Source organism: Papaver somniferum, chromosome 10, assembly GCF_003573695.1.
Source record: "Papaver somniferum cultivar HN1 chromosome 10, ASM357369v1, whole genome shotgun sequence".
NCBI classification, from domain to species: Eukaryota; Viridiplantae; Streptophyta; class Magnoliopsida; order Ranunculales; family Papaveraceae; genus Papaver; species Papaver somniferum.
In genome coordinates, this window is record NC_039367.1 from 5,316,724 (window position 1) to 5,332,132 (window position 15,409).

A 15,409-nucleotide genomic window follows, 5' to 3' on the forward strand; every position below is an offset into this window, starting at 1 on the left:
TAATACTCCTCAGATGATGTACCTTCGTTCCCCTACTCCAGCGATGGTGTACCTTCGTTTTCTCCGATCCAGCTTCGATCTCATTCCGATGATGCCAAGCTTCTGTTAACACAGCTGCTTAATAATGGCACAGTCTTTCCACGCGGGGTAGCATTACTACATACCACCGTTGTTGCTGCCATGATGCGGTTAATCGCACTCATTAATATTTGGGTTCTTTAGTGATCTAAAGCCCGAAGATGATCCAAGTGAACCCGAAGTCCAATAACTTGTATAAGTTGAATACACAGGCTACCTGAAATACAAAGTCACCAGAATATGCAGTTGACATGCAAATAAAACGAAGTATACAAGCTGATATCGTGATACATTTACTTTAATGGATTCAGTCAGTCCAAGTTTCCGTGTTCATTCTCTATGCAGGTTTGTGACTCACAACAGATACCCGTCGTTGTGGAAAGATATAGCTAAGCCACCATGAAGCCAAGACATCGTCACTGCTGCTGCAAATTTGGAGCTGTAAAAGCCGACGTGCAGAAATGTTGTAATATGAACCAAGTATGACTCGACGTACGAGCAACTTGCAATTATCCGAAGCCTGCGGCGCCGATGATATAGATGCTTCGTACATGCTAACCGCCGATGATGCTTCTACAAACAAGACGAGACTACAAAGCTAGATGAAGAAGCCAAGGCCAACCAGGATGACAAAAAATGCAAGAAGACCGATGATATAAATCCTCATGTAGACAAATCAAAGTCAGCCGATGAGACAAGGTTATGCGCAGATGAACCAAAGTTGGAGGCCAACGATGACGATGGTGCAGAGTCTTGCGAAAACGAAGCACAGTTTTGGTCCGAAGATGTAGTCCTAGTCTGACAACGCAGGCTTGGTCTGAATATGCAATCTCGATCATCCACTCGATACAAAGTCAAACGACGAAGGTGGTACAAGGTCTTGCAGCGATGGTCCAAAGTCGGTTGTGGATGACGAAGACATTCAAAGCTTGGTCCGTGCACATATAAGTCTCTCTACGTAACCCAAGCCTAGCACAGCTAAAGTCCGACGACGATGTTGGAGCAAACTATAATGAGGAAACAAAGACTGATACCAAAGATGCGAGTCTTGCAGTGATGTCTCAATTCCAATGACGAAGAGACAAAGCCTCTCCACGATGATCCAAGGCCGAAAATGAAGATCCAAAATACGAAGATGATGGATAAAAGCTGGATGACGTCACTAATGACAAAGGTGTGAGCAAACCGACGATGATGATGACGATGATGCAAATACCGAAGACAAAGAGGCAAGGGCTGGTGCCGATGAAGCAAAGTCCTGGGACGATCAAGCCAAGCAAAAAGACCCTTTGTTTCAATTCTGATTTTATGTAGGTACATAATCTCTGAGGAGGAGTATCATTACATCCAAAAGGTAGTACAATGAAGACGTACAAGTCACCTGACATACAAGATGCTCACATCAACCAACATCCCGCTGGCGATCCAAGTGCAGGGTCCTGACACAAAGAGGATTAGTTTCCAACCAAAGGCCACCCGATGGTGCAAGCAAGTTCAAAGACAGAAGTATCTATAGAACAAATCTGATGACGTTGATAACCCCGATGACGCAGCTTCGGTCCCTTACTCGGACAATAGCTACGATCCCCTAATACGATGCTGTAGCTTCCAAGCAAGATAGATCGCCAAGCTAAAAGAACGGTGGAGTACGACTAAAAGAAGTTGCAGTTCAAGTAATCTTCGAAAGTTACTGCCATGTCATGCTATTCAAACCCTATATTGGAATGCACAAGATATCCTAGAATCTAAAGTTCAGTTTGTGGAGTCATTCGAAGTCTTCATATGGCGATTACAAAGCGCATGCAGCTTAGCTCAGCTCCGATTTCCCAGCTAGCTTCTGTCCGACCCAATGTTGCAGTACAACCGCTATGCAAATTCTGGGAACGATGATACAAAATCCGAAGAACAAATCCAATGATGGTGGTGTGAACTTTTGTTACTAACGATCAAAACCGGTGCAACACCAAACGAAGATCCATGGTCCGACGACAATGATATGTGAAAACGAAGAGCTAGAGTCTTGTTACAATATCCAAAGTTCATCGACACAAAGCTGAAGATCACCAAGCTATGATAGTGAATAACCACTCAAGAGAAGTCACAATTCCAACTCAAAATCAACTTATTTTTCTCCATTCTTAGGCAAGTAGATGATACGGCTGGATTGAGTACCTTCCAGAGCAACAAGACACCAAGCTAAATGTTGCAATTCAAGATAAAAACGACCTGAAGCCGCTGCCTAGTGTTGTTGCTGAGATGTAAGAATAATCAAATGCGGACACAGTCTTCACAAAGGATGAAAAGAAGCAATGTTGTGTATATACAGTAAAGCTACGGAGGAAGTCAGTTCATGAAGATGAACTGATGACTAGGAAAGCACCACGCCCACAAAAACAGCCCGAAGCACAGTTTGCCTCGTGTAGTTCGAATCCGATAATGACGATGATGGCTCAAATCCAATGGCTCCAATCCTCCATTCCGATAATGCAAGGTTGCTGTAGAGCCAGCTGCTCAATAATGACACAATCTTCACAAAGTTCAGAAGGACGTACAGATTACAAAAAGTTCTGAATAACCAGACACATCTCTTCCGGTGGCCATAGATACTCACCTAGACGAAGGGAGCATATGTCTGCGTGTAAAGCAACACCAACAACACCATAAAGGACGAAGCTTCAAAACAAGAAGCTAAGGAACACGAAGCTTCAAAACGCGTCATCATAATTAACGAAGCTTCAAAACTCGAAGCTAAGGACGAAGCTAAGCTTCAAAACACGAAGCTAAGGACGAAGCTTCAAAACACGAAGCTAAGGACGAAGCTTCAAAACACGAAGCTTCAAAACACGAAGCTAAACACGAAGCTTCAAAACACGAAGCTTCAAAACACGAAGCTAAGGACGAAGCTTCAAAACATGAAGCTTCAAAACACGAAGCTTCAAAAGGCGTCATCATAATTAACGAAGCTTCAAAACACGAAGCTAAGGACGAAGCTTCAAAGTACGAAGCTGATGACAAAACCTTCAAAATTACGAAGCTAATGACGAAAGCTTTGTATCAGTACGATGGACTTGCCTTACATTAAGCATCAATGCTTAGTATGATATGAGAGCTGATGCTTCATTCTTTATAAGAATGATTCTTATACTTCCATTCATACGCAAAGTACGACAGTCATGACAGTATATATATACTTTGTCATACTATATATACTTCCTCAGACTGTCGTAGTTTACATGATTTGAGAATTTTGTGGGAGAACCTTAGCAAGATAAAGCTCCAGCCTTCAGCTCGTAGCACAGATTTTGACGAAACGCCAAAGCTTAGTTTGTGGTAGCAACTCAAACCATCAGAACAAATCTTCATGAAGGCGTACCAAGGACCTAAGAAGTACTAAAAAGTACTTCTCCAAGGACCGATATCCCTTATTTCTTCTTACGGGAAAGTGTCCCCCCTACTTCCAGTTACCTCTTATACAGATGGACTTGCTCGGACCATAGTTCAGACTAAAGGTCAAGGAACGATGCTACACAGACTCCAAGTATCCTTTGATACTTTGCTCAGCTTGCCAGGACGTTGCCACCCTGAACAAGCTGAGAAGAACATGCTGCCACGATATACAAGCTAATGCTAACTTCATCAAAAGAGTTACACAAATCATCTTTAGTAACGCGGGTGGCGAGTACACCTGTGAACCCGCAGCTACCCAACGTATAAAGTACTTTCGATCCGAAGATGATGACGAAAGTAACAACGACCATGGTCCAACGTACCAAGACGATGGCTCAGAAGACGATGACTTCTGAAAGTCGGTGACTTTTGAAAGTTCCCTAGCTCGACTGAAGAGCTTATGCAAACGCCTAAGCTCTACAGTTCAAAAAGGACTGCACCTGCTCTTCAGAAAAATGTGTGATCAACCCCGGGAGACCTCACATGCCCAAAACTCATATGTAGGAGAAGATGAAGTAACCACGGATGCAGTGTAAACTCCCACGTTCTTTTCGGTTTTTATCTGTGTAGGTACTTGATTTATAAGATATAGACTCATCACACCCAAGCCGAAGCAAGGATGAAAAGGCACAACAAGGACGAGAAAAGTTCATCAACGCCATCAACAGTGTGTGAGTTTGTTCAATTTGCAGCAGTTAGCAAAGTAGCTAGCATCTGCTCAACTAGGGGACGCAGCTGAAGGCGCACCACCACTGACCATCACAAGGCTCAATTCCGGAATAATTAAAGGATGCAATTCAAGCCCAACAATGCCAAATTTGTATATATAGAAATACATATCCACACACCCCAGCGGCGCGAAGACAACTATTGTCCCAATCAGAAGGGGTACACATATAACATAAGCCTTGCAACCATTGACAGCAGCGGGGCGATTACTTTTGCTTTCACAATCTTCGGCAACCAGCTTCCAAAACCAAAACGGGGCATACATCACACCAAACAAAAGAGTTTGCAAATATTCAGACTCCTTGCATCTTGTTTATATTAGCATACATTGTTATATGCATTTGATACATTTCAATTCTGAATAATGCATACATTCCCATAAATTGGATATGTTTTTGGATACTAATGCATATAATGGAGAACCGGGGAAAGCACCACCGGTCTCATATCTTCATACTGGGTAAAGCGTTCACACGCAATCTCTCCGGACTCCCCCATAAGCTTCTATGAGTGTACGACCATGGGAAAGGCTTCCATAAGAAAGAGATGCCCAACATGACATGCCTTTGGCAGCTCAGCGGAACGGGTGTTTGCAAAACATTCAGTTTTACACCACGTCTCCGGGAGATTTTCAACCCCCACCGTTCGGTAATCTCCTGGCCCGAGATTGGCCAACGGGGTGACAGGTTCAAACACTCATCTTACCTCAGCGACAATGGATTTACGATTCCCCACAAGGCTGGGACACGAGCAGCCATACAAATTTCTTAATAAGTTTACTACTGCATAAAGAAGTTGACATTTATTCACTGATGTTATTAATTATACCATGAATTTACCTTATTGATTATAGTACATGAAATATCGTGCACTTACATTTTTGTGCCAGCTAAAACTACACAACAAGTCAACGAATTCAAGTAACCCGACAAGGTCCACATATGATCCTTAGCTCAAGCAAAGAACCACATGAGCATGAAGACGAACATAAGTAGATTGTGGGCGCGTAAGGATGAAGGCAAGCAAACCGATAGAGCTGGATGTAAGCAAAACCAAGAATCTACAGATAGTTGCTGGTACGCACCAACGGAAGAGATGTCGCATGACCGATGCCGGAGCTGCTATGTAGATAAAGCAATGGTAATGTAATATAAAATCCGCAGATGTTGTGAGATACAAATTGTTGTTGCCTCTACTACAAACTGTCATACTACGACAAGGGGGAATCGTTGCACACCTGCCAATTGCTACGGCGACGAACCAATGCGATGGGCTTACCCGCTGTGGTAGAGATGCACCCAAAGCTGTAGCATATGGAGTAAATAAATACATACGGTGGATGAAGATCCACTTATGCTGTGTCTCATCTTCGGAATATGATGGATGAAGATCCACTTATGCTGATTGAGACGAACCTGTATTAGTGCTACCTAACGCTATGTTTTGCTGCCTACCCATTGGAATTGCACGAACAGTACAACAGAGGAGAGCAGATGCGGACCAGTTCAAGGTTAGAGACTGCACCAGCATCACAACAAAGGAGATACGAAGATAAAACTTCGATCCAGATACGATGCTCAAGTAGGACTATCAACCAATACTTACAAAGTACAAAGGACCAACATGACACAATTCTGATGCCGACGGCACAAAGTCTCAAGTACAAAAGAGATGATAATGATGCAAGTAAACCCGATCATAGCTCCATTTCGACGAACAAAGTGATACCGACGATGATGCAAAGCCTCGTGACAAAGATGCAAAGCCTAGTTACGAAGGTGTAAAGCCGACAACGGTGCTCATCCCTGCGACGGAGGCTAATCCAGTCCCTTATTTTTCCACTTTTATGCAGGTCCCACGGGCCATGAGAATTACATAGAGACTGCAGTTCAAGTAATGACGATAACAGTTCAAGTGAATGCTGCACATGTGTGCGTACAGGGGAGCAAATCTACAATGATGACATATGCAGTGAAGCTGGGGTAGCAACGAACCTCTTGCGGATCATAAAACAAGGCTGAAGTGTAGCGGAAAAGCTCATGGTGACGATGCTTCCTACCCAAAGCTATATACAAGTTGATGTCACGAAGATGGTCCAAAGCACGAAAATGATGTTTGCTGCTGATGCTGGGATACTCAAAACTTGGTGTCAATAACGCTACATGGCTGAAGTGGTGTTATTATAAAGGAAAGGAGATACTAGTGTATTCTGACAATCCAAGTATGAAAATCACATATCAATAAGGAAGGGAATGTGATGACCCTAAGCAATCACATATCGCGAAGGGGCATGGCTGACGACGATGCATAGCCATGTCGCGAAGGGGCATGGCCGACGACGATGGGAAGCCATGTCACGAAGGGGCATGGCCGACGACGATGCAAAGCCATGTCGCGAAGATGCATGGCCGACGACGATGCAAAGCTATGTCACGAAGGTGCAACCTTGTGACGAAGGTGCAAAGTCGGCGAAGGTGCAAAGTCAGCGACGGCGTTGATCTCTGCAGGTTCCAGGGGCCATACGAATTACGTAGGGGATGCAATCCGAGTAATGAATACAATAGTTAAAGAGAATGCGCAAAAACTTCTCGACATGGGGCATTTGAAGGAAACAACAAACGATGCAATGACAAACAAGGTGGAAGTGATTTTTCTCAAGGATTGTTCACCAACAACCCTCAAGAAAAGGGGCAAATTGTATACACCAAAATGTAACTTGACACATGGACGGAGATTACGAGCCGAAGCCGGACACAATGATACAACCGCGCACGCGGAATCAGTTATGAGTCTGCTTAGAAACTAAGCTAAGGATAGTTTAGTAAAATACTCGTAACCACTCACCCTATATAAAAAAAACGTTATTAGGGTAAAAAAGGGGATCGGACCAGCCTCCTTCCTTGACTACTTTTCTCAGAAAACTCCATCTCTGATGGAGCTTCATCACCTTTGTAATGAAATCAATACTTAATAAAACTCACACTATCATTACCCCGTGGATGTAGGCAATGCCGAACCACGTAAATCACTTGAGTTGATGTCTTCTTACTCTGATTGCACCTTATATTTTGCTTATGATTCTTGTTTTCATTCAATTTGTTTACTGTTTTGTTATTTCAATCAATTGGTCGTGGAAGCAAACTATTTGTTTTCACAAATTCGATTAGGTAGATAGATATAAATGTCTTTTCAATTGGGAATCGATGAGGTTTGTGTTGGGCTTGCAATTAGGATTTGAATTGGTTAGGGTTTGAATGAGGTTTTCTGGTGGTGTTGATATGAATATGGGGGAACGGGTAACAGTGTTAAATGGGGTTCTTCTTGATACAGTTACGTGGTTAATCGGTAGAAATTTTGGATAGTCGTGATGATTTTGATGCTAGAGTAGAAATTTTCAATTGTAATTAACTTGATTGAGAGTACTGAATTTTCTTTTTTTCATTTGTGGGTTCAATTGATTGCGTGGTAGGTTTAACAATTGTTTGTTTCAATCTGTTTTCGAATTAAGAGGAGTTTGATTTTGAATGGTGGCCTACTGTGATAATGAAATAGTGGTGTAAGTGCTGGTGAAGACAAGTTTTCTGGAGATATCAGTGGAAGGAATAACTAGTGAGGTTGATGATTTAGTTATTGGAATCAGTTGGATATGCAGCAAGAGATATTGTATATATTGATAATTTTACCTTGTGATTACATTTAGTTTGATTGAAGAACTGTACTTTTAATCATTTTTCTTAATTAATTCCATTTTTATTTAATCGAAGAACTGCGCTTTCAATTTCTTTTGTTAATTCATTAAAATTGGGTATTTGTAATTTTGTATGAATTAATGATTTACGGTTTTCAATAGACGCAAATCCTAATTGGATTCCCACCAGTTACTTCTAGACCGGAGAAGGTACCGGCGTCGGAGAAGAAATAGAGCAGGTGTGCAATCTTGGACACCCACCAAAGGGTGGGCGGTATTAACCATTCATTATGTGAACGGGTTTAGAACCCTATGATTCAACTAGGCAGTGTATTGGGCATTTGACACGGTTTAACCAGGTCCTAGTCATAGGAGGGGCTTCAATGTCTTTTCCCAAGCATGAATATTACCACGTAATCTTGAATTATTGACCCGTATACAATAACGTCTGTTAGCCGTTTTTCAAAAAACGTGGCATTTTCTTAATTACATTTCTCCTCATGGGCATTTTCTTAAGTTCCCTTTTCTGTAACTATGTCCTTATGGATAAGTATTTGTTTAGTTTAGAAATAATTTCTCTCTCAAACTATATAATAGATATACGTAAGTTTATATCATTGAAAAATATTTTAAAACACTTGCGTAACGCTATCAAATTACACATATTTTTTATATTAACAATAATCAATTAAAAATAATAATTTTGAAAATATTCCATTGTTTAATATATGTCATCTATTAAGGGATAAAATTTAAAATTAAATAGATCATCTATTTAGGGATGGAGGAAGTATATATGGTAGATTAAGAAAATTTATTAAAGCCGACACTCGTGCAAATATCATAGCAATACCCCAAAAATAGCTCTAGTAGTACCATAAATAATGAATAACAAGATCGGCCTTTTTATGGCTTTCATTAAATCAATGCCCCAAACGTGATACAGTAATTTTGTACAAAGGAAACTAAATTCCATACGGGTTACAAAAATGGAACAGAATCATGCTGGTCCCTTCTTTGTTTATAATCTTAGTTGATTCTCCTACATTTGCGTCTGATTTGGCCTTGGTCACCAGTAAGAACATCTATAGTCCCCATTTTTTCCATGGCTAGCCCAAACTGTCTAGACCACAAAATTGGATTTTGTGCATATTCGAAAACCAAGTTTCTTGTATGAAAATTTTTCATCAGTCCCTGATCTGATGCGAGTAGCCCTTTGCCCTGTTCCAATCCTACATAGTACATGTTGTCAAGGATCGTAGGTGTGATTGAATCTAATGGCACCTTGTGATGACCTAAGGATCCATCCTTAGGAATACTAGATGGTGGACATTTATTCTTCAGAATTTCAGCGTGTAGAGGTTCCAAAGTAGGATCCTGAGAGTGGTGGGGTTTGTCTCCATATAGTCTAGACCCGAAAGTTGCGCAATGGGCATAACCGATGGAATGTGCACCAGATAGGACTACCATTTCATTTTGGGTAAATCCTTTCTTAGCAAAGGTATCAGTTAGCTCCTCGGCAGTTAGAGAGGGTGCTGGAAGGATCATTGTGTCCATAGCACGTGAGATTGATCCATCACGTCGTCCACCTGGAACTAAGTAAGGTAAAACACCTGCGTTGACAGCAGCGTCACGAGCTGCAAATGCAAGGATGTCAGCGCAGGAAACAATGCCTGGGCACTTATCCTCGAGTTTGCTCTTAATCTTGTCGATGAGATCCATTCCTCTGAGGGACTTGTAGTTGGCTGGCGAATCCATCTCTACCTGTTCACCTGATGGTGTTTTTTCCAAGAGGACAGAAGCGTCACAACCCTGTTTCAAACGTATTTATTAAGTTCACCATTACCAGGAATAAATACCAGAACTAAACTTTTTTATATGGAAACACAATGTTCTAATCAACTTATAGATCATACTTAAACCTGGAAAAAATCGAGTGCAACTCAGAGAAAAATAAAATTTGGAATAATTTAAGATCGAGAATTTAGAGTCGTGTATAGGTGGTGGTGGGTGAACTTACGTTAACAAAGCAGTCATGGAAATGCAGACGAATAAGTCCAGCAGCAATATGAGCATCACGGCGCATAAACTTGCTGACAACCTCATTTACAATTTGCTCAGCTTCGGGACAAACATTGTTGTAAAAGCCATATTGAAGGCCCTGAGACAACACCATAGTTGGTTGACCGAGTAATGAACAGAACAAAAAGAGACCAAAAACGGTGGTTGGGATCAAGGCACCAACCTCCATGGTGGTGGTGGGGACCTGTTTGTTGTTTTAAATAAGTAACAAAATGGTTTTCGGGTCCAACAACAAACAGAAGTAGATCTTCTATAACCATGGTTTTTATATCTGCAGAGAGGAGAAATGCCTGCAAGAAAATAAGTCGACTATGCCTGTCAAAGAAAGTTGTTGTTGAACGGGTCTTCCTTGTTCAAAAGACAGTTACATTCGTTAACATCTCTCTGTATAAGAAAATTTTACGGGGTAACTGCCGGTTTCTCAAATGGGAGGTGATCCATTAAGACGCTTTTCAAATGGAATTCAATGGTCAGGAAAAATCATAACCCTCCGGCTCAAGAAAGCATAAAGATGATTGGAGACCGACTAACACACCTAACAAGAGTACACATAAAAGAAAAAAAAAACAAGATTACACATGGAATGATTGGCCTTGGCCATCTGAAAGTACATGGGGTAGCCATTAACAACCAAGATTGTGTTATTTAGAGGACAACAGAAACTGAATTGGTAAAAAAGCTTCTTAGATATTCTGCTTTGCAGCGTGGGATTACAGTGTGGCTATGGTTGCAACTCGCATAAATAAATAGAATAACTTAGATGCAGTATGGAATCTGCATTTCAATTAGACATAATAAACACACGCTCAATTTTAAGAACAATTTACACAGCTTCAAAAGATATCAGGTGGTTTTGAAGATCTGGACCGTTTGCCCAAGACAGGCGTTCCTGCATACAAAGTAGGATATAACGTGCAAAGAGTAAGAAAGTATCAACAAACACTGATAGACCCCAACTACCAAGTCACTTGATAACGTACCAATACAGATTGCTGATAAGCTGGCAGCTTTGGTGGGAAACAGAATATCGTTGGAAAGTTTTCTAGTGGATGATATACAGTTCTTGCTTAGAAATGAAATAGCGTCCAATCACGTTGCCTGGCTCCATGATGAACTGTTCCTTGAACGTTCCCATCCTCTTACTTTTGATGTCAATCGCAAGATCTTGGATGTTCTGCATACCCTCAGCTAGTATCCCATCTCCACAGATAAGGAACTGATTCCCAATTATAAATGACCCAGACACACGAATTGCAACTCCATCATCGCCATGGGCTCGACACTGAAGTTTCTCGACAACATGCACTAGCCTTTCAGGGGGCCAGTCACCTGCTAATGTTTTCCTAAGGTTTGACAAAGTTGTAAATATTTCACTAGGGCCTGTAGAGACTTTCTCTGAGAAGCTACAATCAAACAGAGACGGTTACTGGTCAAAAAATTATGCATTACTATGATACTCTTCTGCAAAATATACCTTGATTGTTTTACATAGCACAGTAATTAGGATTTTATTGGTACCAATGGTTTTAAGAAATTTGCAGAGTACCTGAAAGTTGAATCATCGCTATATAAGGTTTTTGAATGATGCCAAAGGTCATCGGAACCATTGAAAAGTAAGTAATAGTGCATAGTAAGCATCTGCCAAGCATTCACAATGTTACAATTATCAAAATAATTTTCGTCTAGTAACTCTATAGCTAAATACTCCAGTTATATATCAACATTGTCTAAAGAGTAAACGTCTGATACAACAGTTACATGAATGGTAAAAAAAATAACTGATGGAAGAAATACAAGTAGAAAAGCAGTAGAGACTCACATCAGCCAAATCCTTCATTCTTTGTGTTGGATCAAAAACGCTTCGAACAAATGCTGCAAGGTCAACTTCTGCACTTGCATACCTTGTAATAAACGGATGGGAGAGAAGCTGCACAGTAAGAAAGAGTGAATGAATCAAAGATGAAATTAATAGCCTTATAGAAGGAAACGACCCAAGATTCCAACACTTGTTAAACCAACAGAACCAAAAGAAGATTCCCCAAGTACCAATACAGATTTATTGTGCCTCAAGGTAGACTAGACAAAAAAAAATTTATATATATAAGACAAGACATCAGTTACAATTCACTCTGAATGACCACGTAGTCACCTGTTCCGCAGTTGGCCTCGCATCCGCACATTTCAATAAGCAAGCATCAATAAATGTGCAGAATTCTGGGGAAAAGAAATTTTTTGAAGGTGAAGGTGATGGATCCTCCAGGATCTGCCATACATTTACCACTTTCAGGATGTCAGATAACAAGATAAGTAGATGGGGTGGAATTGTACACTAACAGATACTACATGTAGTTCTGAAGATTCTGTTACACTCATTTTCAATAGGAACACGCAAGCTAAATCAAAGAGGGAACATTTCGGAACTGGAAAAGGTAAAAAGAGGGACTCACTTGTAGCATAAGATTAACAGGCCCTTCATTAGCTGTATATGGAAATTCACCAGTCCCACACTCAAATAAAGCTAGACCAAGGCTCCAGATATCAGCCGGATAAGAATAACTCTCATTCTGAATTCTTTCAGGTGACATATATGTAACAGTGCCGACAAAAGTAGCACACTGGAAAAACATATTGACACCAATGTTAGTCATACTATACGAATGAAACTTTCATGATGACATACAGTTGTTACTTGCCATTGCCATAGAATTCTCCAACCCAGCACTTATACCAAAGTCGGTGATCTTTGGCTCCCCCTTTAGATTCATAAGTAAATTTGCAGGCTTAATGTCTCTGTGAACCAAATGTCTAACTCCATGCAGGTAGCTTAAACCCTTCAACAAACATAAGATGAAATTTTCTAAGAAATAGACCCCAAAGATGATACTCAAGAATTTCATGAAAGTTCAAAAAGAAAGCGAGAGATGAAAGTGAAGACAAATAGGGTACTTACTCGCAAGAGTTTCTTAACTACACATGAAAGAATTGGTTCTGGTATAGATTTTCGCACTCGTAAGACATCTGCAAGGGAACCTCCATCCATGTACTCCAATGCTATGCTTATTTGCCCCGAGTCTGGGGTATAAAATGCTCCTTGGAATTCCACAAGACCTTCATAACAAGGTGCTTCACACAACGTACGTATCTCAGTAAGAAGCTGCTGCCGCTTTTCCTAGAATACAAACAAGAGAAACTTAAACGTAGATCACCATCAGTAGGAGATGACATGCATGTTTCGTTTCGAGGATTATCTTAAGCCAGTACTGAGTATATGACAAAAACCCATTAATAAGGAGTTAATAGTAGGCTAGGACTCATATGAGTGGCCATATTATACACACCTTCTCAAAAATGCTAATTTTCTTCAAGGCTAAAATTCTGTGAGACGGAATATGGATAGCTCTCTGAACAACACTACTTGCGCCACTACCTATGGCTCCAAATATGCGCATCTCATGTGAAGCACAACGATATGTCTTTTCACTTACATCTGTTTCATCTACCAACCAAGAAGATCGTTTTTGCAACCCAAGCTCATTGATGTTATATACCCCACAAGACCTGCTTAATAAGTTTACGGTTCCACCATCTGATACCTATATGTAAAACAAAAGTTTATAAGACAGCAACAAAAAAGTTGCACTATTTGTGTCATATAAACACTGAAAGAACTTGCCATGTATGATTCATAAGGGTTCATAGATGGCCCATCTAAACCCTTTTCAGCATCAAATAATGGAGCGAGCTTCTTTTTTAGCTCCTCCAACTCAGCCATGATGAACTACTTATGCTCTTCCCTTACTTACTCTACTACTTTCTACAGCACAGAACAATCTGTCTACATGGTTAGTCACTTATAAAGTCTTTCAAGAAAGAAATACTAAAAGTTAACAAACTCACTTGCATATAATCATAAAAACAAAAGACAATGGCACTACACCAACAAATACGACAGAACACAGGTAAGCTATTTCCCCTACGTGCATTTGGTAATCAATAAAGACACCACCACTATGATATTCCAAACTCTCACTTCACCCACTCCAAAGCATCAGGTGGTGAGATCTTAAACATCGTACATTTTACCAGTCCAATGAGGCCCCCCCGAAGTTTCATTATAACCCTTCAATCATTAGATAAGATCGACAAATGTAGTGTATCAACAATACCAGCAATAACACAACATCACCATGAAGCCTTAAGCAGAGTAAAATTAGGAAATCCCCTAATTTAATGTTCTAAAATACTAAATCAACTACCGAGCAATTTCGAGAGTGAAAGCTATAAATCCAAGATTAACTAGATAAGTGCAAATAATGCCCCAAAATCATAAAATTAATGAAAATTAGGGATTCAAATGAGAATAGAAAAATGAATCGAATACCAGAGATTAGAAAACAAGTACAATGCTTTTCCTTGTTTGAATCCCATCAGAATCGGTCTGGCTTCTTCTGTTTTTTCTTGTTCTTTTTTTTCTTGTTGTTTTTTTGCAGTAAAAACTCGATCTACAGAGGGAGGGAGGGAGTTTAACGGGCTGTAGATGTGGCATTATTAAGTTCGAAAATGATATATTGACCGAGTAAAGCAGCGTGAAATGTTCCGCAAACGAATCGAATGGCTAGAAAATTTTGTAATGGGCCCACCATCCCATGGCATTCAGTCCCTGATTGGAACAGCTGGCCAAAAAGGGTTCACGGGATATCCTCAGGGGGTTTTCCTCGGTAGCTGTATCATCACTCTATTAAGTTTCAAAAATGCTTCGCGGACCGTCGGGAAAGAAAAGTCCGAAGAAACGGCATCTGATGGTGAAGGTCTATAGAACGATTGGTGCACATCTCAAGGGAATGCCCTCTCTCTCGAGCCATATGGTTTACTACTATTCCTGAAGCTAGAAGGTCTATAGAACTGTTTAGGAGTAGTATAAAAGAATGGAAATCAGCTAATGCTGCTAGACGAAAATTGAAGTGTCAGAATGGCTAATGCTGCTTGGGAGATATGGAAATTTAGGTGCTGCTATGTCTTTCTTTTAGGGAGTAAAACCAAATCCTGGTGAAGTCATTAGGAAAATTGGTACCTTGAATTCTATGACAGGGAAGAAAATGAAAAGAACAAACATTAATCATGATATCAAAAATACATAACACGATTTGGCTAAGTTAGCCTAGATAAAGAGTGGTCAGGATTTATCTAGAAGGAAGATAAATCTAAGGTCATAATTTGTTCAGCTTAACCTTTATAAGTGTTTTATTAATTAGGGTCCGATTAATTGCTCATAATGAATAATTTATTAATTTTTTATTATCAACTAGTTATTGCGTCCTGCAAAGAAACATATGTATATTTTGAGAAGAAAATACGTTAAAATTACAATAAAATTATTTAAAAAAA

General features: G+C 40.3%; 2 protein-coding genes across 4 annotated transcripts; both read right to left on the reverse strand.

Annotated features, from left to right (window-relative positions):
* Positions 1-8,792: 8,792 nt before the first annotated feature.
* Positions 8,793-10,281, reverse strand: LOC113317634 (peroxidase 5-like). Its single transcript, XM_026565788.1, has 2 exons — positions 9,963-10,281; positions 8,793-9,754 (listed from the first exon to the last, which is right to left on the reverse strand). The coding sequence occupies exons 1-2, from the start codon at positions 10,191-10,193 to the stop codon at positions 8,972-8,974; spliced, it is 1,014 nt and encodes a 337-aa protein (XP_026421573.1). The 5' UTR covers positions 10,194-10,281; the 3' UTR covers positions 8,793-8,971.
* Positions 10,282-10,641: 360 nt separating this feature from the next.
* Positions 10,642-14,543, reverse strand: LOC113318946 (mitogen-activated protein kinase kinase 3-like). Of its 3 annotated transcripts, none has more exons than XM_026567237.1 (11): positions 14,406-14,543; positions 13,698-13,838; positions 13,363-13,617; positions 12,975-13,193; positions 12,718-12,855; positions 12,472-12,639; positions 12,174-12,287; positions 11,844-11,951; positions 11,571-11,662; positions 11,005-11,427; positions 10,642-10,913 (listed from the first exon to the last, which is right to left on the reverse strand). In XM_026567237.1, exons 2-10 carry the CDS (start codon positions 13,794-13,796, stop codon positions 11,067-11,069), a joined length of 1,554 nt encoding a protein of 517 aa, XP_026423022.1. In that variant the 5' UTR covers positions 13,797-13,838; positions 14,406-14,543; the 3' UTR covers positions 10,642-10,913; positions 11,005-11,066. The 3 variants fall into 3 exon arrangements, with proteins under 3 accessions (XP_026423022.1, XP_026423023.1, XP_026423024.1); XM_026567238.1 differs by having other exon boundaries at positions 13,698-13,855; XM_026567239.1 differs by lacking the exon at positions 14,406-14,543 and adding an exon at positions 13,922-14,361.
* Positions 14,544-15,409: the final 866 nt, after the last annotated feature.